We start from the raw sequence: 25,867 nt of genomic DNA on the forward strand, positions 1-25,867 counted from the left end.
TCTCTCTCTCTCTCTCTCTCTCTCTCTCTCTCTCTCTCTCTCTCTCTCCCTCTCCCTCTCCCTCTCCCTCTCCCTCTCCATGTCCCCTCTCCCTCTCATTCCTCCCTTCTTTCCTTCCCCTCTTTGATGTTTTTGGTTTTTATTTTGTTTTCTCTGTGTGTATGTATGCGTGCACATGTGCAGGTGTGTGCCCTTCAGGCGTGCTTGCACACGTATGCACACACATGTAGAGACCTGAAACTGACCACCGACTACTCATCATCACGTTCACCAAGGCAGATCCTCTGGCTCTGGCTAGCCAGCTTATTCCAGGAATCTCCTGCCTCTGCCTCCTCAGAGCCGGAACTACAGGAGAGCCACCGTTCCGTCCTGGTTTTGACATGGGTGCTGCAGATCTGAGTTCTAGTCCTCCCACTGTGAACCACTTTCCCAGGCCCAGGATGAGTCATCTAGTGAGCCTAAGCTTTTCCTCCAGGACCGGTGACGCCTCCCATGTATCTCTCTTTCCCACCCCCACCCCCCAGGTGGAGCATGAGAGTCTGGATCTCCCTCCCCTCAGGTTCATGAGGGTCTCCTCAAGCTCCAGCAGTTTAGGCAAAGCCAACTCATTCCCCTTGAGGCAGAAGGAAGAGGAAAGATCTTTGGCGTATTTTACATTCATTCCTCTTGCCTTTCACTATTGAATACACAGGGGAATTTCTCCACCCCAGGATTCATTATCAGAACCTGGAAGAGCTCAGGGGGTGGAACCCAGAAACGTGGGTACCTGGTAAATGGTGCTCACTGAAGGTTTTTTTTTCCCTTGGGCTTATCTACTGTGACTCTCCAACAACTTGTCAATTGCAATTTGTGTTTTCCTACTGGATCTCATGATGGGTTTTGCTCCCAGGTCTCTCTCTCCACTTCTCCAGACTCTCCTCATAGATGGAATAAGATTCCCAACAGAACAATGTAGTGAAGGGAGGCTTTATTTTTGTCTTACATTTTCATGGTGTGGGGGGTGGGGTTCAGCATCTGGGACTCCATCTGTGGAGGCAGGAGCTGGTAGATCGCTTGTTATATCTCTGGGTCAGATCAGGAACCTGTAAGCTAAGACCTCAGGTTGGAATTGGGGCCAACTATAACCATCTGGTCCTATCTCTATGCTACCACATCTGATAGCTAGTTCCTATATCCATAAGATTTCACAGCTTCCCACAACAGCGCCCCCAACTGGGGNCCAAGTGTTCAAGCACGTAAGCCTGTGTTTCCCATTAAGGCTTCAATATACTATGATACTCTGGTCTCTGGCCAGTTTTGGAGAAGATGGTTGCTTTGGGGCTTCATGCTTACAGAATCAAGAAAAGTTGTCATTAGACGGTGTGATGAGTTTTTTTTTTCCCAAGGTTTTCATATGGCAGACCAGAAACCTGGAAGCCACATTTTTTTTCTTTTAGTTTTCCCAAATAATGAAAACAATCCAAATACCCATCAGCTAGCAGATGGATAAACGAAATGTGATGCATCTACACTCAGTAATGATAGTTATATTGATGCATGCTACATATTGATAAACCCAGACACACTGAGCACAAGGAGCCAGGCCCAGAGGAACACCCACTGTGTGATTCCATTTGCATGAAATGTTCAGGGAGAAAAATATTTGGAGACAAAAGGCAAATTAGTGGTTTCCTGGGGCTACTGGTGCCAACAGTGAAATGGCCACAGGGGGTATTATGGGATAGTAGAGAAATTCTGAAATTAAGCTGTGGTCTGCTCGCCTGACTTCTCACTCAAAACCACCATATACCCAAAACAGGCCAATTTTGTGGAACACCAACAATATCTCAAAAAAGCTCATTACTGAAAGAATAAAGGCTTGTCTATAAACACATGACAGTATTAAATAAGCAACGGTTCCCCTTGCCCAAATGGCTCACGCTCACCCGATCCTGTTCCACTCTTCTTCCCTTCCTGCATTTTCTCGGAACTGCAGCAGCAGAGACATCATGGACATTTCCACATCTCTACGGCTTTTGAAAATAGCTGCACATGGTGATACATGCCTTAAATTCCAACACTCCGGAGGCAGGGGGATCTCTGAGTTCGAGGCCATCCTGGGTTACAAAGTAAGTTCCAGGACAGCCAAGGCTATACAGAGAAACCCTGTCTCAAACAAACAAAAAAAAAAACTTTAAAAAATTATTTTGGAGAATTATAATAAAATTCCATCACCTCCCCCTTCTCCTTCCTCCCACCACACCTCCCGTGCGCTTTCTTTGCTCTTTCTCCAATTCATGATCTCTTTTCTTTTAAGTATTACACACACACATGAACACACTCATGAACACTTCACACATCTATATTCCTAAATATAGAAATACAACCCGCTCAGTCCCTGTAGTATGTATATTGTATATGCATACATAAAATATACATATAATATTATATATTATATGTATACTATATATTACATAATATATATTATATATGTGAAACACACACACATATGTTTTCAGGGCTGACCGCTTGGTATTGGATAGCCAATCTGTGTATCCTTCTCTGAGGAAGACCATGTCTCCTGCTCTCCGTGCTCCTTAGTTGCCTGTGCTTCTTGTCCAGGGTAGAGCCTGGAGAGATTTCCTTCTTCCATGTTAGCATGCCTGACAAGGTAGCAAGCTTGTTCGGGTCTCGTTTAGGCAGCCATGTCTATGAGCCTTCTTGGATCTAGCTCCTCTGACATTTCTCAGAGACACAACCTCCTGGACCTCTGGTTCTTTCTGCCTCTTCTTCTGCAGTGATTCCTGAGCTTTAGGGACAGGAGTTGTGCTGAGGTTGTCTCCACTGTGACTGAGCTCCACAGCTCTGCATTTTGATTGGTTGGAGTTTCCTGTACCGGTCTCCATCTGTTACAAAGAGAAGTTTCTCTGATGCGGCATCAGATCGTTACAGTTTTACAGTTTTACAGTCCCACGGGTATGCGTGACTTACCGTCCCCCTGGTTGAGTAATTTTAGATGTTCTCCATACATGGCCATTAGGAAAAGCAGGGTGTGCCATTTCCCCGTCTGCCAACAAAGAAGCAGGTGCTCGTGTGTTTTCCTCTGCCTTCTCCCTTTGCCCATCAGATGAGCTACACCGGCATCTCGTTGATTTCAGCAGGAAGAGTTTATTTAATTAGGAGGAAAGGTGACACCTATCGCTATCCTCTGATAGCATTTTTTCCTTAATGGGGTTCCCATACTTAACGCCTGCACCTGCTTACATGGGGTGTCTGTCTAACATTAACTTTTATGCTGCTGCCTACTGCTAGCTTCTTAACCGTTCAAGATTGTCCATAGTGATGTGGGTGCAGGGCATCTAATGTCACTTCCAGTCTTTAGGCAGACTTCTTCCACCCCAACATTATAATCTCTTCGCCCATAGTTTCTATTTTTTGACAGTTTTATAGTGTTCTTTTCCACCTTTCTCCTACCTTTAATTCATCTAGAGTTTGTTAATGTTGGAATCTAGAGAACTAGACATGCAGCTCAGTGGTAGAGCAGTTGCCGATCATGTATGAAATCCTAACTTCAGTCTTTTTGTACCAGAAAGAAAAAAAAATCTGAAATCCCCAAATAATAGAATAATTGTCAGGACACAATTAATGAATAATTCATTCTTTTTCTGCTGGGAAACATCTTTCTCATTCATGTTTTAGATACTTGTCTCTGCCCGAGCTCTTTCTAAGGCTTTTTATCTCATTCTCTTGATCCACCGTGTCTTCAGACGCTATTACAACACATTTAATTATTTTGGCTTAATGATATATTTTAAAATCTGATAATAATACAAGTCACCTTTCATCATTCCTGTAAAGACATTTTTTCAGTCATTATCTAACATTCAGCCTTCACGTTTAAGAGTCATTTTTCCAAGTACAAGAGAGACGTCTTTCAGTGGTCCTGATTGGAGTTGAAGTAAATTGAAAAATGACCTGGGAGAAGACTGAGACACAAAACTTTACTTTCCAAAGAAACAATAGCGTCAGGGCTCTGTGTCTGACTCTCTGTCTCTCGGTTTGTTTCACTGACCCCACCCCCACCCCCAACCAGGCTCTTACTATTGGACCCCTGGCACGTCTGAAACTCACAATGGTCCTCCTGCCTCTGCCTCCTGAGGCCTGGGATCAAAGTCAGGGACCACTGCCTCCGGAAGTTTATCTCTCCCGCTGAAGGTGTTTTCTTTGTTTTCCTCGTTTGTAAGCTATTGGGATTGCGTGCTTACACTTGCGTTATAATTTGTTGTTTGATGTTCAGACTGATGTTGACAACCCTTTTGCTATTAAGTTTTCCCATGAGTTCTCACTGATAGAAAAGAGGCACTCACTAGCCGGGTGGTGCTGGCACACACCTGGAATCCCAGCACTTGGGAGGCAGAGGGAGGTGGATGTCTGTGAGGTCAGAGCCAGCCTGGTCTACAGTGTGAGTTCCAGGACCGCCAGGGCTACACAGAGAAACCCTGACTCAAACAAAACAAACAAAAAAGTGCTGACTCGCTGTTTAACTCTCTGTAACAGCTTCTTGCCTCTCTTTGTGGTTGGGGATTATTTATTTATCTATTTACTTATTTATGTATTTATTTATTTATTGCGTGCCCATTGCTCCCACTGGTGCGGTAGTAGCACTGATGCTCCGGGGCAACCCACCAATCCCTGATTGGATCTGAGGCCTGCTCCATGGAATGAATATATGAGTGGTGCTATAAACCCAGCTCAAAAAACGGACAGCTAGGGCTCTCACAGGCCTTAAGGGTGATAGATGCCCATGCAGTTAAGCTGCCCTCTACATTTTTCCTGCTTATACCCACAAATTACACCCTTGGTCAGAAAATCCTCCAAGGACTCTATGCAGTGGTCTGAGCAGAGATTCATCATCGGCCAAAGTACTGAAAATAAGTGTCTGCTGAGTTTTCGGTCCTTACAAGGCGGCTCCTTCAGCCCAGTGTTGCCGAAGAGGAGGTAGGAAGACAGTAAGGGCCAGAGGATAGGGAGGAGGGTTGTGACATACTGACTGGTGGCTGTGGCGTGGCCATCATGAACATCCCGCAGTCATGACCTCCTGTGCAAGACCTGTGCAAGATAGCATGCAGAAAGAAACAAATCATGGAAGGGAGCGGGGGCAGTTGGGAAAGAGAAGGAGGGAGCTGAGACACAGCATGGGAATGAGCATGCTCACAGTACACTAACATTTATATCATGTGCAAATAGTAACTTCCACCTTTGCCAGAGCCAAGTCTCTCTGTTCACTTTCCATTTCATTTTTTTCTGGTTAGTGGTGTGCAGTGTGAGTCTTTACCAACACTTTTTTTTTTTTTTAATTTTTCCTTTGACAAGAAGGCCTTTAGTGTTTTAGGTATTAGTTAGTGTGATATTAAGGCTGATATGAGCTAACATTGCTTGAAGGGAGTGTCTTTCCCGCCAAAGTCTTATTAGACATTTTTTACAGCAGTAGGCGCTGACTTTCATCAGACATCTTCTTGAATTTTGCAAGTGAATCATATTTTCGTCTCCTTTGAACTATTGATGTGGTGGAATGGGATTCATGGATTTCCTTTATATTAAGCTGGTCTTGCATTCCTGAAATAAAACTATGTGGTCATGGTATGTTAGCCTTGTAATATTCTGGTAGGTTCTACTTGCCAAAACTCTATTAAGCATTTTCATAGCAGTATTAAGTTGGTAATCTTATTTGGGCCTGTCAGATTTTGTTAGCAGGAATTTGCTAGTTGGGTAAAATGTATACTTTTGGAACATGGAAATGACCTAGGATCTTATTGAACACTGGGGTGAGAGGACCTTGTCTGTAAAACCTGAGCCAAGCATCCATGCTCCCTCCCCGTCCCTCCTCCCACACACAACTCTGTCCTCTCTCACAGGAGGAATCTTCGAGTATGCGGACGGTCCCAACGCCCAGGTCATGAACGCTGAAGAGCACGCCTTTCGATTTTCTGCCAACATCATCAACAGAAACAGGACTCTGCTGCCCAACACGACCCTGACTTACGACATTCAGAGGATTCACTTCCATGACAGTTTTGAGGCCACCAAGAAGGGTAAGTGAGCAGATCTTCACTGTGTGGCATGGGGGCCGGAGGGGGGCCTTTCCCACTTGTACTAAGCCCCCAGGAGTAGGGGTGGGGTCTGTGAGGAAGTCCCAGGCTAGCCAGGCATGGTGCTGCAGCCTGTAATGACAGCAGTAGGGAAGCCGACGGAAGGTCGTGAGCTCCAGGCCACCCTGGGCTATATAGCAAATACAAGGTCAGCCTGAGCTACACAGGGAGATGCTGGCCGGGAGACTACGAAAGGTGGCTGGAACCTGAGGAAAGGGAGAGAGGGGCCAACATTGCCTGAGTGGAGGTCAGCCAAGCTTTCCAAGATCTTTGAACCAAAGGGAACATTTTCAAACTTGATCTTTCTTTTCTATTAGCCTTATCAATGGACAAATATTATAACTATGTATGCTATAGGATGTGCTATGTGGATACGTGTGTGACTTGTGGATCGCTCAGATCGGAGGATCTCACCCACTCACCACATCTAGCATTTATCTTTAGCATTTATCATTTCTTTCGGGTAAGAACACTGAAAACCTTCTCTTTCAGCTATTTCAAAATATGCATGCGACGTATCATATTAACCATAGTCACCTTGCTACGGGTCTTATTGTATCTTTCATTGGCATCCAACTCGAGGAGCAATAGGTGGCATACATATAAAGCAGATACCGTATTAGCCCCCAAGCACATCATCTGACTGCCGTAAAAAGACTTTATAAGCCCAACCTGCTGCTCAGTGCCCGTGGCAACTTGACACCAGAACCTACAGAGAAGCCCTGAAGTCTGACACCGGGCCCTGTGTTCATATAAGTGTGAATTTTGTGATGTCTACAGAGTCACTAGAAAGTCCTGACTCATAACAGTAAGTGGTGGTGAGTCTAGTCAAAGTTGTCCCTCACCTGAACCCTTAAAAAAATAAAGACTAAAACCAGACATTCCCCCATATCTTTGCTAATTAGCAGACATATTTAAAAGAGGGAAATTCTACTGCCCACGGGTCTTCAAACATACACAACAGTAACTGACTTCTCAGTACCCAGGTGAACAGCCAGTTTTCAGTGTGCTACACAGAACACCCAAGTGCACAATGGGTTTTTTGTTACTATTTTTTTGTTGTTGTTTTGTTTTGTTTTTTGTCTTTTTCTTTTCCAAGACAGGAATTATCTGTGTAACCCTGGCTGTCCTAGAATTCACCATGTAGCCCAGGCTGGCCTCAAACCCACAGATCCACCTGTCTCTGCCTCCTAAGTGCTGGGATTAAACAGGTGAACTACCACTGCCTGGCTTGTTGCTAGCTTTTTTAAATGATTTTTTTTTTTTTTTTTTTTTTTTTTTTTTTGTATAAGTGTTTACCTACCTGTGGGTTTGGGCACCACATGCATGCAGTGCCTGCAGAAGCCACAAGAGGGCGTCAGACTTCCCCCCTGGAAAGCGGGTTTGATTGTGAGAGTGCTGGGAACTAAGCCAGGCTCCTGGGCTGGAACATCCAGGACTCTTAATTGCTGAGCCATCTCTCCAGCCCCATTTTAGTGTCTTTTAAAAGACAGATCCTGTACACACACCTACTCATATTTTCATACACACAGGGAGTCTGCCAGGCTCGTGGATTCTACAACCAGGGTCCAAAAATACTCAGGGGAAGAAGAAAGAAAAGAAAGAAAAGAAGAAAGAGAGGAAAGCCCAGTTACTTCTGTACTAAACATATATAGACTTTTCTGTGTTATTTTCCCTAAACAATAAGCACAGCACCTATTTACATAGCATTTGCATTGCATTGTGGGAAGAGGCATCTTGAGACTATAAAGCATAAGGCACAGAGTATGGAAGATATATGCAAATACCAAGCCCCTCTGCGCCAGGGACCCAGCATCTGCCAGCCTGCTATCTGCAGGGGGTCCTGGAACCAATTCCCTGCAGATCCTGAGGGAGACTGCATATCTGAACTATATTTTTACATATATATTTAATTCAAATTCAACTTAAAGGCTGAGATAACTGGAAATAGCTTCCGTAGAACCTTCGATTTCCATGTAACCATTTAAAGATCTCAAGCCTAAGGAATCTCATTTCCAAAATGACTAGGTCATCTTTTCCGAAATATGATATCATAGCCCATCAAAGCTCATATCACAATTTTTAGTTAAATCGCTGTGTTTTAATGCACTTTCTCTTCTCCATCGCACTCTTGAAGGGGACACCCTCTTTGGATATTTCATCTATTCCTGGGGCACCTGAAGGGACAGGGACTCAGTAAAGTGATTGCTGAATGAATTGATGAACTACAAGAACCTAAGTAAAACGTTGTCTCGGACCCCTGTAAACTAAGTTTAGGGCTAGCGTCATCCACGTCTGTTCTGCCGGCTGAGTCTCACCCATCTCTCTGAAGAGTTTCCGATTTCTCTTCATTTAATCTCCTGGGCTGCCAGGGGCAGAGAGGCCACGATGTTACCTGCTCGTGGCTCTGTTTTCCAAAGCCACACTCTGGTTAGCTTTTGAGCGCAGGAAGTCTGCAGAGTGGGGCTGTTTAGGCTGCCCAAACTGGTTTCCCTGCAAAGGCTACCTCAGCTATGTTGGAAAAAAAAAAATGCCTCAGTTCCCTACGATGTGAAGCAGTGGCTCTGTTCAAAGCTTAGGATTGTGTGTGACACTCTAAAAAGTGGGATTTGGCTCTGGGTACACTTGGCTCATCTTTTCCACCCACTAGGCCATCAGGGCAGGGCCTGAATCCCACAAGGACTTTCACTGTTGTGCCCCCCCACACACACACACACGCACGCACGCACGCACGCACATGCATACCTATGGTCAGAGGCCTCCAAGGTGTTGACCTCCTAGGGTTGACATTCATGAGCCTTCTTTTACCCCAGTTTAGTCTGGAGCCCCACCTCTCTGTGCTAGTCCTTTTGCTTGTTCCCAGCATGCCCTGCCACCAGCACCAGGAAGCAGAGGCTCCGTCTTCCTGCCATGTGCAGATGACTACATAGGATCAGATCTGTTCACGGAAACTTTAGGGCCCGGCGAAGGCCGGCGTCACATCAGAGGTCCTCATCGGTTCAGGCAGCCCAGAGGCTACGCCGCCTGACTAGTTATGCTTTGTGAGTGTGTGTTAAGGTGTGTGCATGAGGGTGTGTGTGTTTCTGTCTCTTCCACCAGACTCTATAGACGGGCTCTATTAATGTTTTGTTACTCTACTATATAACCTAGCGTCCCAGTTTGCTTTATGTTGCTATGATAAAACACTGACCAAATCCAATTCGGTGGAGAGCCAAGGCAGGGATCAGAGGCAGGCGCTGAGACTATGGTCACTGCCTCTCTTTCTGAGCTCAGCGTGCTTTCTTATATAACAGAGGACCACCCTCCAGGAATGACACCACCCACAGTGGGCTGGGCCCTCTTTATATCATCCACCAAGACAACAGGCCCGTCTGATGGGGGCAGTTCCATACTTGTCATTCCCTCCTCCCAGATGTCACTAGTTTAGGTTAAGTTGACAAAACTAACCATCACACCTATTGTGTACCTACACCTAGCATGCCCAAAGCCATTGCCAATGGTTTGATCTGATCTACAAATGAGAGAAAAGTTTGAACCAGTTCCCAGTGTGCTGAACTTACTTTCAATCACTCCTGATAATCTCAGTGGGAGACGAAACTTCACCCTCTACGGGTCACAGCCAAGATGTATGGAAGTCTCGTCAAAGGACCAAGAGCTACAATAGCAGGAGGTACTAGTCGGAGGGCTTCCTGGAGTAAGAGGAAGTCTAAGCTGAGCTCTGAAGGACAGTTGGAAACAGTAAGGACAGGGCGACTTGGGAAGCAGGGGGGATTTGCACGGATGACCAGTCTGTGCACTCAGTCATCCCGAATGAGCATTTACTGTGTGACACGAGTTAGGGATCACAGGCTGAGAAAGGCTGAGGTGGCCGGTCCCTGCTACTGCAAGACTTCCATTTATCTTTATCATGGTTGGAAATCTGGGCCCAGGCCTAGGAACTTCCAGGAATGATGCAGGAGAGCAGAATACAACCTTGGCTTGGCCAGGGAATACTCAGAAGAAACAAACCTGTCTAAGCCAGCTCAAGACAGCATCCCTGGCACCCAGATCAAGCCAGAGACCAGGCAAGTCCATCAAGTTCATGCTACCTCTGTGTGGCTGCCACCACTCTCTGCTGTGGCCATGCACTGACTAGGCCTGGCCTGGTCACAGGGTCAGAATCACTCAGCATCTTACATTTTGAGCATCCCTTACTGGGTCTCACACCCTGTGCCCGACAGTCCTCTGTACGGTTGGCTCCGGCAGCACTCCCCAGCCTGTGCTCTGGTCAGTGTTCCACCAGAGGAAACTTTGAAATTCGCACCTCACTCTCCATGAGCCCTTGGGTGGCTCCCACTCGGGAGTTACTAATGCAGTGTTGCTGTGAGCGGCCCTGTGTTTCTCTCCCAGGGTGTGGGTACCCAGGTTTGTTGAGTTTGTTTTTAGGAGTTGATGCATGGGGTCACTGTGTGCAGCCAGACAGTTTCGTAGGTGGTCGCACAGATCTGCATTCCCACAGCAGCGCACCATGCTGGCAGGTGTTCTGCCTCTGTGCGGATGTGCACGGAGGTCAGTTAGACTTTTTAAGATTTCGGCCACTCTGCTGATTTATAAAGTGGTTATGTTATTGAGACTTTCTCCTATATTTATCTGACGATTCCCCTTTCAATGGGGAAAGGCCTCGTGGGTCTCAATGTAGGAGGAAGAACTAAATCAGCCAGAACAGGTGGGGTAGTTGGCGGTATTTGTCTTCCATCTCCCATTGCCCGTAATGCCTAGCGTGCTCCACTCCGCTAATCTGAATGATGAATAAGTCATTTGAATATTCCTTTTCTTTTATAGAACCTTTCAGTGACCTTTTCAGAATTGAGCTGTTTGTCATTTCCTTGTTTATTTAAAGGAGTTCTTTGCATTTTCTGATAAGAGTCATTTTGGGGCAGTGTGAATATATACATTTATATATGTATTATATTAATTACATGTGGGGCCGTCTTTAAGACTCTGATAGCAGTTATATCTCATGAGAAGCAAAGTCCGATTTATTAATAATTCTCTTTGTGTGTTCCGGTTGAGAGGTCTCTGTCTATCCTAAAGACCGTCTCCCTTGTTTTCTTCTAGGAGTTCTGTGCTCATGTCTCTCATGATTGGCTCTCTGATCTGTCTTAAGTGATTTTCTGTGTCTGGTGAGACGTGACTGTTGTGTTTTGTTTCTTGTGCCCGCGGCTGGTAGGACGGACTCAGCATCAACACAGCAATGTTTGGATGTGCCTAGACATCTGCCAAGCCTTGTGCCAGATGGATGTCTCTACTGGCCGGATTCCTGTTAGAAACAAAAAGCTAAAGATGGACAAAGGGACCATCTACATGAGACAGACAGATGGGCACATAATTAAACAATGGAATTTTAATCAGCCATAAAGAAACAGACTCACGTAGGAGTGGAGCCTCATGGTAGAGTGCTTGTCTGGCGTGTGCTCTGGGTTCCATCACACACACACACACACACACACACACACACACACACACACACACACACACACACAGATGTGGGCAGGGAGTGCTTTAGTCTATGACACTCTCAGTTTTTCAGACCTGTCAGTTAGCCTTCCCATTCCACAGATGGAAGCAACTCTGTCTGATCCTCCTGACAGTTCTTCAGCTGGGCCAGCTCCCACGGAACACAGCCTCCCCCTCTTCCCCAGGAGCTGCCCTCTCCTCTGGCCTGTCCATGTTTTGATCTTTGGTTTTCCAGGCTGCATTCCTTAGGAGCTTCCTTAAGACTCTTCCAAGAAGATGCACTTAGGCCTAATTCTGAGGAATCCAGTGATAATTAATTGTTTCTAGATGGAATTTACCACCACCGTTCCCTCCCACCCTCTGAGCCGGATCCAGCCACCTTAAGTCACGTGGGGCAAGAGGAGACAGCAACCCCAAACCTGGCACCTCCTACTTACCAGCTCCGGCTGAATTAGTCCTTCCTCCTGCTTGAGGCCCAGGAGGCCTTTTCCCCATTAAAAGGAACTTTCACTATTGCCTTTATTTTGAAATGTTTTGTGGAAAATTAAAAGAAGAGAGTCTGCCAAGCAGGCTCTGAGCCAGCAGCCCAGAAAGCACTGTGTTTTCCTTCCAAGCCTGGCCAGAGCAGGCTGGAATCGACCCAGCGCTCCCCAGACTCCTCTGACTGCACTTATTCTCTGGGTGGCTCAATTCCTTTTAAGACACAAATTGATTGGGATAATTTCAGCTATAACTACAATTGCCATGGAAGGGGGGATGTATTCAGGCTGGGGACTCCTACAATAACTGTGAACCATCAAGTTACTGTAAAATGACCAGAAAATGGATTCAAAATTGAAGCCACAAATAATGTAATTGCTGCAGTGTATGCACAGGACTGCCAGGACGAGGTTGGCTGCTGCCCTGGAAACATCTGGAAGCAGAGCTGCTGTTGTTGCTGCCATGATAACCCCTGTCCTGGGCCTTGCTGATAGCAGAATCCTTCCATCCTGGAAGATCCTCAGAGGGTGGAAGAAACATGGAGGGACTAGAAAACAGATGTAGAGATGGGACAAGGAGAAAGAAGAAGTGGAGATTGGGAATGAGCCCACGTAGGTCTAGATGCTGCACCACTGGGAGAATGGGGTCCAGTATGGACATTGCTATCATCTTTCACCACCACAGATGGCAGTACCACAATTCTCATCATCCCTGTCCATGCTATCCCCTCCATCCCTGCCTCTGTTGCATCATCTCCATTATTGCTATGGCAACATCTTCATTTACTGGTACTGTGGGCCACAGCATCCCTATCCCACTGGCACTATGGTCCAACATCAGTATCTCAACACTGTTTTCTGCATCATATACTCTGTGTCTGGTCTGCTGTCCCCTGTTACAGCCAAATATGATGCTCAGCCCTTGGTCCAGGATAGGAACATTGTAAAAGGTGTACATTGTAAGGATGGAAGATATGCTGCATCCTTGGTGGCCTGTTTCAAGGTCAGGGCAAAGTGGAGACGCATGAGGAAGTTTTTTGTTTTTGTTTTTTGTTTTTTGTTTTTTTCTGGAGCAGTGCAGGGGAAAGACACAAGTCATTCCGTCAAGTCTTCAGTCTGAACATCCTAGCAAGGGTGTCTATCCTTTAGAAAAATTATCAATATTTGGGGAAGGGGTGCATGTGCACTTGCACACATGCTTCGCATGCATGTATGTAAAAGAAGAGAAATGGGATGGGGACCGCTGCATACTCATGGGAGGAGAAAAAGACTTTGTTTAACCATGTGCCAGCCTTCCTAATGCTTCAGTATTTATTCTTGGAGGCCTTGTTTTATGGATATTTAAAGCAAAGTCTCCATGGGGTATAGTGCTTAAGAGGTGTGGGGATTTGAGTTGCTATTAAAGACTGGGCAGTGATGGCTTCCTTAATAAGACCTGCAGATGCAGAGACCTGGGGAAAGGAGAGAGTCAGATGGATAGCTGAGGGAATGAATGAGTGTTCTCACTGTGCTTGGGGAATGTCCTGGAAGCCAGCGGGGCTATAAGGCAGTGAGGGAGACAGACAAGAGTGGGAGATGAAGAAGGGAAGTAGCTCTGGTCATAGGAACAGGGGTGAAGAAATGTTGCAGTAAGTAGGTCTTCTAGGAACACTCTAAGAACTTTGGCTTTTACGCTGATAGAGGAAATAGGAGTGACATGACCCTTATGACACAGAAAGTTTCATTCTGGCTGCTAAAATGCTGAGAGATGACAGGGTCAGTGGCTGGCATCTAAGGCAGGAAAATGGTAGTAGTGCCTTGATTCAGGTGGGCATGGTAGTGTGGCACCTATGCCGGCTTGGTTTCTGGGTATATCTGTTGTTTCAGTTAAGTTAATAGATGTGGGAAGACACAGTCCACTGTGGGTGGCACCACTCCCTAGGCAGAGGCTCCTAAACTGTCTAAGAGCAGAGAAATTGAACTGAATGCAAGCAAGCAACTGAACATGAATGTATTCATTTCTCTCAGCTCTTGACTGAGGATGTGATGCGAGTGGCTACTTGAAGCCTCTGCTGTGATTTCCCACTACAATGGACCTGTAACTTGGAACCGTGAGCTGAAATAAACCTTTTCTCTCCTGAGTTGCTTTTAGGATGTTTTTATCACAGCAACGGAAATGAAGATAGACCAGAGGTCTAAGAGGCATCTAAACTATCCAGATGATATCACTGAAAGAAAAGGGCAGATCTAGGGAGTAGATCAGATCTTAGGGAGTAGGCCAGTATAGAAGGCAGAAGCTGGAGGTCGTGGTCAGTAGATGTTTGCTTCCTGTTTGTCTGGAAGCTGAGATACCACTTACAAAGACATCATGGTTGAGTAGCATGGTTACTGGGCCAGTGTGCTCCACAACTGGTCTTATAATTGTCTCTTCTTACCTCCCTGGTGTCAGATGAAGGAGAGATTGTTACAACCCCATTGCTCAGATGAGGAAACTGAGACTTCATGAGTTGTTCTCACCCCCTCCTAAAGTTCCTCTGGCTCTGTTCCCCATGCGAATGTCAAAAATCACTGCCCACTCCCAGTGCACATAGCGCCACGCTGACCCTGTGTCACCCTCCTCTGTTGTAGCCTGTGACCAGTTGGCGCTGGGTGTTGTAGCCATCTTTGGGCCATCGCAGGGCTCCTGCACCAATGCAGTCCAGTCCATCTGCAACGCCTTGGAGGTACCCCACATCCAACTGCGCTGGAAGCACCACCCCCTGGACAACAAGGATACCTTCTACGTGAACCTCTATCCTGACTATGCCTCTCTCAGCCACGCCATCCTCGACTTGGTCCAGTCCCTCAAGTGGCGGTCAGCCACCGTGGTCTACGATGACAGTACAGGTGGGTAGCTAGACCTGTCAAGGCTGGGTGGGGAAGGAGGGAAGGGTGAGGGAGCAGAGCCCCAAGATTAGTGTTGTCTGCTTGCCTAGTACCGCTGCCTCTTAGGAGAAGGTCCCATCTCACACCAGACACCAACAGCAGCCAGGTACACCGACGCTTGCCCCCTGGGGTCTCTCATATACCCCATCACCACCAGGAGCCTCACGCATGCCTTATTCCACCCCAGCCTGGCTCACACCTGACTGTCCCCTCCCTAGCATGCCTATGTCATGTCATCTTGTGCAGCAGTGCTGAGACCTGTGCTTGGCGCATGCCATGCCGAACACTGACCTGGGCTCACACTTCCATGGCCACACAACACCCGCCCACACTCCCACATCCCTACCCTCCCACCTACAGGAGGCCTGTCCGTATTCTCTGCACCCATTCAGTTTGCTCGCAGAGTGACCTGGTGCGAGTGTGTCTGTGCTTTCTGTAAATCCCCCCTCTCCCGCCCACTGGCTGGGTTGCCAGTCTGTATCCTCAACTCCTCACGGGGAAGCTATGGAATAAAGAGGGAAGAACGCATATAGAAACCTGGATAGTTAGCTACTGATCCTGCCAACACCTGCACGCAGCATTCCCCTCCCCCACTTCTTGGCCTTCCCTTAGACACTCCTGCTCAGGTACAGCTGTGCTTATAAACCCGCTTCCTGTCTATTGACATGACCGCTGACCCCAGCTAAGGCAGCTGAGGCAGGCCTGTAGAAATGGGCTCCAAGCTTGGGTCTCCTCCTCCAGTGAGAAGGAAGGAAGGCCTGGGCTCTGAGTTTCAGCTTATGGTGGACTCCCTCCCCCCTCCCCTTTACTCTCCCTCCTCCCTCTCCCCTCCCCCATCCCTCCTTCTCCTTCCCTCCCCCTGGTACAGAGGCACCGGTCTTGCACTTATGCCCCGCCCACCTGCAGTCATATCAACATGCATTCCTCTGCACAGGGCCTGCTTAGCCCAGTCCTGCCCAGCCACCCAAAGCTACCATGGTACTTACCTTCCAGAACCTTCTTTAGTATTGTGTGTTACCCTTTACTTCCCAAGTTCTGGGCCCCTTGGTGTGGGCCTAGAACAGATGGCCGCTAAGGGATTCAGCCAACATTCTGGGTCTTTCCTTTGAACTTCGCGATCTGTGACACATCCCCAGTCACCCACTGTCTTGGCAGCCACTGTCCTGGCTAACTGTGCATTCCGGGTGAACACAGGGAGGGTCGGGAGAGGAAGGGAGAGAGGAGGACCTCCACCTTCATCTTCAGCCTCCGTCTCCTCGGGAGGTTCACTTGCTGGAGACAGAGCAGGCTGAACTCCGGATGCGTGCATGGGAGAGATGGCGGAGCGTACCACGAGTCACAAGCTGTGCCAGCACTCACCATCGCAGATCTCTCAGTGACTCTATGTGGTAGTGAATCAGAAACAAGGCAACAGATTCAGCAAGGTAGCCGACCCTGGCCACTGGCAGCAGCTAGGATCACAGCTTGCACCATCCTGCAGGTCTGTCTGAGCCCAAGGCCACGACAGTTAGCCAGCACGGAGGCGGCGCCTATTCTTTTTTTTTTTTTTTCCCCCACAAAGACTTGAATCTCAAGACAATTCTTAGCCCAGTCTCTTGAGAGACAGTGACCTTGGCGAGTCACTTTAACCCATCTGGCCTGGCTCTCCTGAATGTATGGAGAAGTAGAGCATCCATCCGCAAAAAGCCCTCCAGCACTTGGCTACCTGCAGATTCGTGTTAGCTCTTGATTACCTCCTAGTAGGGGCCAAGATTAGCAGGATGGAAGCCCACAGACAGAATGATCAGGATGCTATTTGTCCATCTTAGAGCCCTGTCAGCAGCTACAGAGTTACATGTTACTAGCAGTCCTCAAAGGCCGACCCATACCCTGAGGTCTCAGTTCGAGGCTCTGTCACCATGGGTCCAGTCCCCTCTAACTTCCCTGCCACGTGGTGGTCTTATCTTTCAGTACCAGTGGTTCTCAACCTCCCTAATGCTGAGACCCTTTAATCACAGTTCCTCCTGCTGTGGTGACCCTCAACCATTACTTTGTTGCTACTTCATATCCGTAATTTTGCTACTGTTACAAATTGTAATGTAAGTGTTGGATATGCGTGGTATCTGACAAGGTGACCCCTATAGAGGTAGCCTCCCACAGGTTGAGAACCTATATAAAAACATTTGCCTGTGAGCCCATTTCTGCTTCCTAGTCCATAGGTCCTTTGCGCCTCTAGGACTTAGCACAGGGGGATTGATACAATATGGACATTTTTAAAGCACTGGTTGAACTGACTTGGGGTAGGTTGAAATCACCTTGAATTAAACTCTTAATAAGTCTTGCAGGAAATGGTATAAGGGAGCAGAAATGAAGATACCACTACCCTATTATGATTTTTTTGGAGGAGTTAATCATATTCTAGGAGAGCAGATGCCCAGCTATCGGGCACTGGTGACGCTTGTCCATCAGAGCTGAGGGTCAATAGCAGTGCAAGTAGTCAGAGCTCCAGATACCCTGCTTGGGAGAGAGCCTTGTGTCCTTGACCAGTGTGTGCTGACTTACCAGAGAAGGGGAGACCTTTGCCCTTGGGCTTTGAAGATAGATGGTCGGAAGGACAGACTAGGGCATGTTTCGTGCATAGCAGGTGGAAGGGACAGTGTGAACAGAGGAGGTGGGGCAGCCTGGGACAGCGTGGGGTAGCACGGGACAGCTCGGGAGGTATTTTGGAGCTGCCAGCCTGAGTGTAGAGTGTGAGCAAGGGAAGCAGAACAGACAGGGTTCACCTGGCTGTGCAGGTCTGACATCCGGCCTCAAGCTTCAGACTTGACGTTGTGTGTAACAGAGCACCACTGAGTGCTGTGGAGCGTGGCCTGGGAACCGCGAGAGCCGAGTTTCATCAGACACCCCAGAGAGCAGCGCGTGAGGAGGAAAGAGAGCGTTAAAAAGCTGGGGGCCTGGATGGTCCCCAAAAGAACAAAGAGGGGGCAAGGGATTGCTTGGAAGAGAACTTGGGAGCAGGAGAGAGGAAACAGATGCGGACAGGATGGTAGAATGGGTAGAGCAGATACTGGCTTGCACTGTTAGCCAGGTACAGGGCCTCCAGGATGGGTAGAGAGGGAGGACAAAGCTTTGCAAAGAGACAAGCCAGAATGACAGACACCATGTTAGTGGCCCTGCCCGGAGCTCACACTTAAGCCCAGAGCTTCCTGCCTTTGAGCCCCGGCTCTACCCACAAATCCTTGTCACCTGATGCTCAGCTTTGACGGCCTGAAATTGCCAGTGACTTCTTGATGGTATCATTTCCTCCACTTTTTCTTTGTACGAGATGCTAAAAATCAAACCCAGGGCCTTGGGCAACCCTAGGCCAGCGCTTTACCACCAAGATACACACAAAGTAACCCCATTCTCTTGTAATCAGATTAACCATTCCAAGAAGAAAAAAATGGGCTAACTGTGCCTTCATTTCTTTACCTTCCTAGTGCCCGATATTCTTTTTCCTTACAGTAATTCATTAGCATTTAATTCAGTTTGATTTTCAGTTTGTCTCAATTCAGTTTAAAAAGTACTTACAGCGGAGGCAGTGAGAGATGGGGTTTGGTCAAGAAAACAATGGGCTCTAGGATTCAGAGCTGCCCTGAAGAATACGGCCCGTTCAAAAACAGACAGTGGGAAGCAGAAACCCTCTAACCAAGACATTTCACCAGGCTAGACCACCGCCCAGGGGGGAGCACAGTGTGTTCAGCAAGCTCTGGCTGTGTATGGGGTGGGGGCAGGGCTGTGTCTGTAGTTCAGCTGATGGGGCAACTGAGATAAAATCTGTTTAAGCAGTTGCCACTTTGGGTTTTTGTTTGTTTGTTTGTTTGTTTTTAGTGTTTAATTTTTGTGGCTAGGGGGTGTGGAGTGGATGTTTCTAAGGCTTATTTAGCATCTTGACAAGGTCAGAGTGCTGCGTGGGTTTTGTTACACTCTCTTGACCTCCTCTTCCTCCTCCTCTTCCTCTTCCTCCTCCTCCTCCTCCTTGGCATACTAGGGTTGCTGCAGATCCAGACATCACTCCAGCGGCTAGTGCCCCAAGTGAGAAGGAGACAAAGGAACTTGTCATACTGTGACTCATACTCCTTGTCAACAAGATAGATCTGCCATTGCACCTTCTAGAAGACAGTCTTGTTCAGTTCGTGGAGCCCATGCTCACGACCTCTAGGCCCTGTCAAATGGGAGTAAGAGTGCCACTGACTAGCTCTGGACAGTCATGAGGACTGGCACATTGCCAGCAGAGGATGCATCCATCCGTTAGCCCTGTCTATAATAAGCTGGGTGACAGCGCCCTCCCCCAAAATTCAGTGGCCTAAAGCAACAAACATTTCTTTAGCTCCTGAGTCCACAAGGTCAGCGGCTTACTGTGCCTGGCCAGCTGCTCTTCTGGTTTCAGCCAGCTTACTTGCGGGCCCGCTGGTAGCTCTAGGCTGGCCTTGGCTCTCTGCCTTGTGTTGTCCTCCAGCAGGCTCACCCAGGCATTGTTGTCCCAACTACGGCCAAGGAGCGAGAGAATCAGCCAGTATGGGGTTCCATCATGCCTGCTAATATCAGCACCGACCAAACCAAATGACAGGGTTGAGCCCGGTGGGTGGGCACTGCCCACCTCAGTGCAAAGGGAATGGATCTAGGGATGGGTGAGGAGGTTGGCTCATCTGTTTCACAGTAGTAGCCTCAAGGAGAGTGGCTGTGGAGGAGGTGACCTTTGAGCCTTGCCATGTTTCCAGCTTCCTAATCCAGTCTGTGTGCAGACTTCTGCCAGGGCTGAAAGGAAAAGGCTTAGGGAGGGAAAGAGACTTGGGGTGGAGGAAAAGGTCTCTGCTTAGAAGGGAAAACACTATTTCTCAAAGCCCAATCCCATTTGTGGTCTGGTTCAAAATTAGGGGCGGTTCCTTAACCTCCGCGACTCTCTGATTCCTTATCTATCCTGCCAGCATGAAGGTTTGAGCTCTGGGTCTCTCCCAGGCCCTGCACGGAGATGGTTAAATGGGGCTTGAGCACAGAAGTGCTTCGTAAGTGAAAAAGATGCCGTTCCAACAACCGTGATTCAGGGTGGATATTCTGGGAGGGATTGATTAAGGGGACAGGCAAAAGAAAGCTCTGTCTCAGGCAAACACAGACAGCCCGGTCCTCTGGAGGTGGCCGAAGGAGCCACGGTCTCCTCGGGGACTACACTGATGGGAAGGAAGTCTGACATTTGCTGCTAGAGAATATGGATCGTTATGCATTACACGGGGTGATGTGCTTGGCTGACAAGCCGGCCCCGGTGGCTTCCACTCCAGCCTCGAACCTGTCCCTGTCCTCGTAATCTGGACCTCCAGAGTCCCACAGGTCTGGTAATGCTGAACAGGGTCAGAAAAAGGAGCAGGCAGAAGTGAGGCGGTCATGGAGGGCCTCCAGGTAACATACCCAAGAAGCCAGCAGGAACAGTGGAAGGTCCCAGAATGGCTGGGGAAGGTGGGTTTCTGGGTGACATAGGGGTAGCTTCAGGCCTTTCTGTGGCTAAAAAGTCTACTGATCCCCTCTGTCGCTAGGATGGTGTTAGGAGCTCAGAGGCCTGCTGAAACCAGAGCTCTTCCACCTGTGCATCCAGAACCCATGGAAGTTTCGGGGCTCTTGGAGAGGTTTGCTTCCCGGGCCCAGGAGGCTGTTGGAAGCAAACCCTCGGAAGGGAGAACTGGGTGGGCTTAGGTTGGGTCCCGGGGACAGCTTTGGAGGCTGTGATCCCAGTGGGACAGCTCTCGAGTTGAATGTCAGAGTGGACAAAGGCTGCCCAGATAGGAAACAGACACAGTAACAGCTGGCTATAAATTCAGTGCATGTTAGCTTCAACAGGTACGTATGTGTGCACGTGTGTGGTTCTTATGGGCAGCCTTTATGAAAACACTGGAGGACGGCCTCCGTTTACAGTACTGCTTGACCTAGAGGTTCACATGTGTGTCATCAGGACACACTTACCCCACCCCACCTCCCTTTTCACCTTCTCTGGCATCCGCCCTGGTGGATCTTATCTCTGGTTACACGTGACGACCCCAGATTTATGTGCATAAAGCAACTGTAGGTTTCTTACCTGGCAGGCAATAATCACAGTACCACTGTTCGTTTTTTACCAGAGGATGTGTTGACTGGCCATGTTTGGGCCATGCTCTCTATTCCTAGAGCTAGGATAGATCCGTCCTGAGTCACCTAAACTCAAGAGTTGGGGTGGGGGCACGTCTCCCATTTATTTACCCCAAGGAAAACTGGGATATGAGAGTGTGGGGGATGGGACACAGGTGTGTGACCAGCGTGCAGCCACTGAGGCTGAGCTGAGGGCACAGTGCAGGGAGGGAGCGCACACCTGCTGGCTCAGCCCCTCCTTCAGTGGGCCTGGGGAGGGGCCATAGAGCACAGCAAACAGCCTCCCTCCCAGAATCCACAGAGGAGTCAGCAAGAACGGGGCCTCAAATAGGGAAGGAAATGAACTTAATTAGACCTAAGCAAGCCATTTGTCTCCAGGAAGTGACATTCCGTTTTCCCTGGAAGTCCACAGATTAAGTGGTTTTAACAAAATGCCAAGGTGGAGGACAGATTTTTTTTTCCAGTGTGGGGAGAGGAAAACAGTAAGTCTATCCAATTACAAAAAATGCTGTCTGAATACCTCCTAAGTGTGCAGGCCCCGGGCCAGGTGCTGTGGGGCTCTAGTCGCAGTGGATTGAGGGGGCTGGGGGCCAGGCAGAGGCAGCTAAGGGAAGTGCCCTGTAAGCTGGCATGGATATGGGGGTTGTTGGAGGGTAGGGAATGGTTTCTGAGCAGAGCGAACAAGAAAAGGCTTCACGGAGGCCTGAGCTGTTTCCTGCGCGCACGGACATGTGTGTCTTCTGTGTCCCGGGCCCCTCAGGTCTCATCCGTCTGCAGGAACTCATCATGGCCCCCTCGAGGTACAACATCCGCCTGAAGATTCGCCAGCTCCCGATCGACTCGGACGACTCCCGCCCCTTGCTCAAAGAGATGAAGCGGGGCCGGGAGTTCCGGATCATCTTCGACTGCAGCCACACCATGGCAGCCCAGATCCTCAAGCAGGTAGGTGGGTGAGCGCTAACCGAGCCGTGGGGCTTGGATGGAGACTTGCCGTGGTTCTACATCCCCTTCGCCAAGGACAGAGAGGAGACCAGGAAGCATCCCAGCTGTCTCTCCAGCTAGCATAAGGCCACCGTGGCTCTGTATGCCTCAGTTGTACCAACCGTATCATGGTCCTTTGACTCCAGCTGTGTTAAAGATGCCCCGTGTCATGCCCTACTATTCAGACTTCCCCAGTATAGACACTGACTCCTATCCCACCTCCACCAGGCTGATGAGAGGCATGATTACAGAACGCTGGCGATGAGGTGTACCGGGTAAGCGAAGAGTCTTGGCTTCTCGGTGCAGTGCCCAGGTGCCTCGCTGCCTCTCCCAGTGACTAAATCCCCATGGCCGTGGCACTGGCTGCTACCCTTTATGCCTGGGAGACGGCTCTTTAAACAACGTGCTGAGCTTTGCAATGATGCAGGAAAAAGAGGGTGACTCTCCATCCAGGATGGTCCACTGACATCCACAGCGAGAGAGTCATGAGTTCAAAGCCAGCCTGGGCTATGTAATGATGTGCGGTGTTAAGAGAGGTGCATAAGAGTGTCCATGTCCTAGCTCAGTTGGTAGAGGGCTTACCTAAAATACACGAGGACCCATGTTCAATCCCCTGCATCACATAATCCACGTATGGTGCCACGTGCCTGTAATCCCAGCAGTCAAAGGTAAAGGCAGAAGACTCAGAAATTCCATGCCGTCTTTAGCTATACTACAAGTTCAAGAACAGCTTGGGGTATACGACATCCTGACTGAGGGGCAGGGGGAGATTTTCCCTATTGTTCCGCCTCTCCCCTTCCATGTTACATGAGGGAGTCGTCACCACCACTTCCCCTGAACAGAGTTCATTCATAATCCCACCTCAGACAGCTCTGGGGGCATCCGTGAGACAGGGCAGCAGAGGCGGTGTTACTGGCACAGAGCCGGCATTGGGCCTGAGGAGACCCTCCGGTCCCTGTGGAGGACCCCATCCAGAAGTCCTGTCACCTGCATTGTCCTGGGGCTTCCCCTCTCTCCCCCTCATGTGAGGCAGAATGACAGTCAGAACATTGCCTTACCAGGAGTCACTCAGTGGGTGTCTGTTTCTCCTCGTGACCCCGAAAGCTGGGGGCCCTTATTATTACAGACAGGTGACAAGTGAAGAGACCGGGGCTGAAGGGAGAACAGGGGTCCCGAGGTCATCCCACTAGGAGTTCAGATTAGCCCCAGGTCTGTCTGACTGGAAACCATCTAGAGGTCTATGAGGACCCTGGGCTGAGCTAAAAGTAGATTAAAAGAGGCTGAGGCCTTTCCTGGTTGCTGGCTTCCTCCCAGCCTTCCTGGTGTGACAAGGGTGACAGAGAACATGCAGCAGTTCAAGGTATATTTGACCCTGTGACATTTTTCTCCAGAGCTCTTGGTGGGCCCTGCTTTCTGAGGAACTCTGTAGAAAATGCATTATGGTCGTTAGTGTTATAGATTACAGGCTTCTAATAAAACACACAAGATACATCACACGGAGACCTCGTGCCGCTGTTGCAAGAACCCCAGAGGACTGTGGTATGTCATGTAGGCCTGACGGGATCAAGGAAGCATGCAGCTTTCATTGCTCCTGGGGGACACACATGCTGGGGACATCCCTCTCAAGCCCGGCTGACTCGGGGAATTCAACCATGCAGAGCCAGGCGCTTGAGGCAGCCCAAGCTTCTGACTGAGGGATGACAGGTCCAGAGATACTGACTGAAAACCCAGACCGCTAGATGTCTCCCCGCAAGTCTGCAGAACTGGTGACTTTTGGAGAAAGTGACCCCAAAGTCTACACTGAAAACTCTCCCCCCAACCCCCTGCCTGGGTGATTTTTCTACACATTGGGGTAGGAACCTGTTGTTGCTGTCTGCCAGGCAGTCTGTGTCCTACCCAAAGTGTCACCCTAACTCTGAGCAGATAATCTCACACAGCCCACTGGCTGTCCTGTCCCCGACCTCCCCAGCCCTGGTGAATGGAGGGCTCCCCGTGTGTCCTGTGTTGCTGGCTGACACTCTGCTTCTCCACAGGCCATGGCCATGGGCATGATGACGGAATACTACCACTTCATCTTCACCACTCTGGTAATGTACCTCCGGGTCCTGCAAGGAAGGGCGGGAACCTTCTTGAAGGGAGGTTACTTGACCTGGGCCTGGGCCAGCCTGCTGGGGACAGGTGTTATAGTTGGAAGAGAGCCAAACCTTTTCAAGGCTCTAGGTGTGGCTCCAGGTGAGGCTACAACAAATCTTTGTGACCTGCCTACCTTTGAAAAGGTCTCTGGAGCCAGAGTGGAGAACAGCTTCTCTGTGGACTAGTGTGGGGGCCCTGGATGAGTCACCTGCTCTCCATGCCTTGGTTTCTTCCTCTGCAAAAATGGGCTTCTACCTCCTTGGGAGGCTTGGCAAGCTGGTTAGGCCCAGGGGTGAGAGCAGAGCTTGGTTGGTGTAGATCTGGAGAGAGTGGCCATCGCCACTCTTCAGACTGCCTGCCCTCCCACCCATGTCTGTCAGCGGCCCCTCAGCACACCCAGAATGACCACCTAGGATCCTGCGCCATCCGTACTAACGTCAGCCCCTTACAGTCACTGGGACCAGCCCACCTGCCGGCTCCAGATGGGTCCCGTCCAAACTCTGAGAACAGTTAAGGCCATTTAAACCCATTAGAATAATTAGTTGTGGTCTGAGATCAGCAGAATTATGGCATTCTGTGGCAAAGAGAGCACCGGCGCGCTGAGCTGCCTAGCCTTGGAGCCAGCCGCACCCTCCCTCCCTGCCATCCTCCATTCGGGGACCTGGAGCCCCCACCCTTGCAGCCCTACAGTCTTCTAGATGATTTGATCAGTATAGATCACCAGTCACCATTCTTCACCCAGCATCTGGACCTTCCTCTTCATATCTGGCTTTGATACAGCTGGCTTGTGACCTCAGGCAACAGCACAAAGAGATATTGGGAGTCGTGGGGCTGGTAGAAGATGGGATGTTTGGCGTAGGATTTCTAGAAATCAGGTGCTTGAGCTAGGCCTTAAAGGATTGATAGGAGCGCACCAGTGGTTGAGGGAGTGAGGAAGGGTATTCCACACAGAGGGAAAAGTGGAAGCAAAGGCCAAAATGCAGGTGAGCTCTTCAGTGACGCAGTAGAGTTGGCTCCCACTGGAATTGGAGATCCAGGCATGTTCTCACAGCTCCGTGTTGTATTCTTAGCTTGCAGTCAGCCACTGTCATATTTATACCTCAGCAGCAGGCCACCACTGACAGTGAGGGCTTCTCTCCAGTACAGTATAGTCACCCCTACGCCCTGATTGTCACATGGCCCCTGTTCACGGCACCCTGTGCCCATGAAGAGCTCAGGGCCACCTTGCCCATCCTGCTGGCTATGAATCAGACCTAGGCGTCTGATGGAAGTACCTTGGGGAGACAGGGACTGAGGGCTAAGACTTTATCCCTAAGGGTGCCCACCTCACCTCAGTCACTTTCTGCCATTCTGTGGGCAGGGCTGTTTGTAGAGCCCACGGAGTGCCTGGCCCCCGGGGCAGGTGCTCTGTGATGCCTGAGTGGGAGATGAGTGGATGAATGGCCGCCATACAAATTAGGCTGCAATCAGCAAGATCGGTTCTCATCATCCCATGCAACAGGCAGCTAAGATCATGGACCACGGTGTGTCTGATTGGGATGAAGATGCTGCGTTTGGAGGGGGAGATGGCTCAGTGGTTAAGAGCACTTGATGCTCAAGCGGGAGAACAGAGTT

At 49.1% G+C, this 25,867-nt stretch overlaps 1 protein-coding gene across 2 annotated transcripts in view; it reads left to right on the forward strand.

The window, feature by feature from the left end:
• Grik3 (glutamate ionotropic receptor kainate type subunit 3) overlaps positions 1-25,867 on the forward strand; it is a 212,684-nt gene that overhangs the window by 126,304 nt on the left and 60,513 nt on the right. For both annotated transcript variants that reach the window (XM_021199541.2, XM_021199540.2), the window contains exons 2-5: positions 5,895-6,071; positions 14,711-14,968; positions 21,900-22,081; positions 24,154-24,207. In XM_021199541.2, the coding sequence (XP_021055200.1) occupies positions 5,895-6,071; positions 14,711-14,968; positions 21,900-22,081; positions 24,154-24,207 (671 nt within the window). The remainder of the gene's footprint in view (positions 1-5,894; positions 6,072-14,710; positions 14,969-21,899; positions 22,082-24,153; positions 24,208-25,867) is intronic.

Source organism: Mus pahari, chromosome 6 (genome assembly GCF_900095145.1).
Source record: "Mus pahari chromosome 6, PAHARI_EIJ_v1.1, whole genome shotgun sequence".
NCBI lineage: Eukaryota > Metazoa > Chordata > Mammalia > Rodentia > Muridae > Mus > Mus pahari.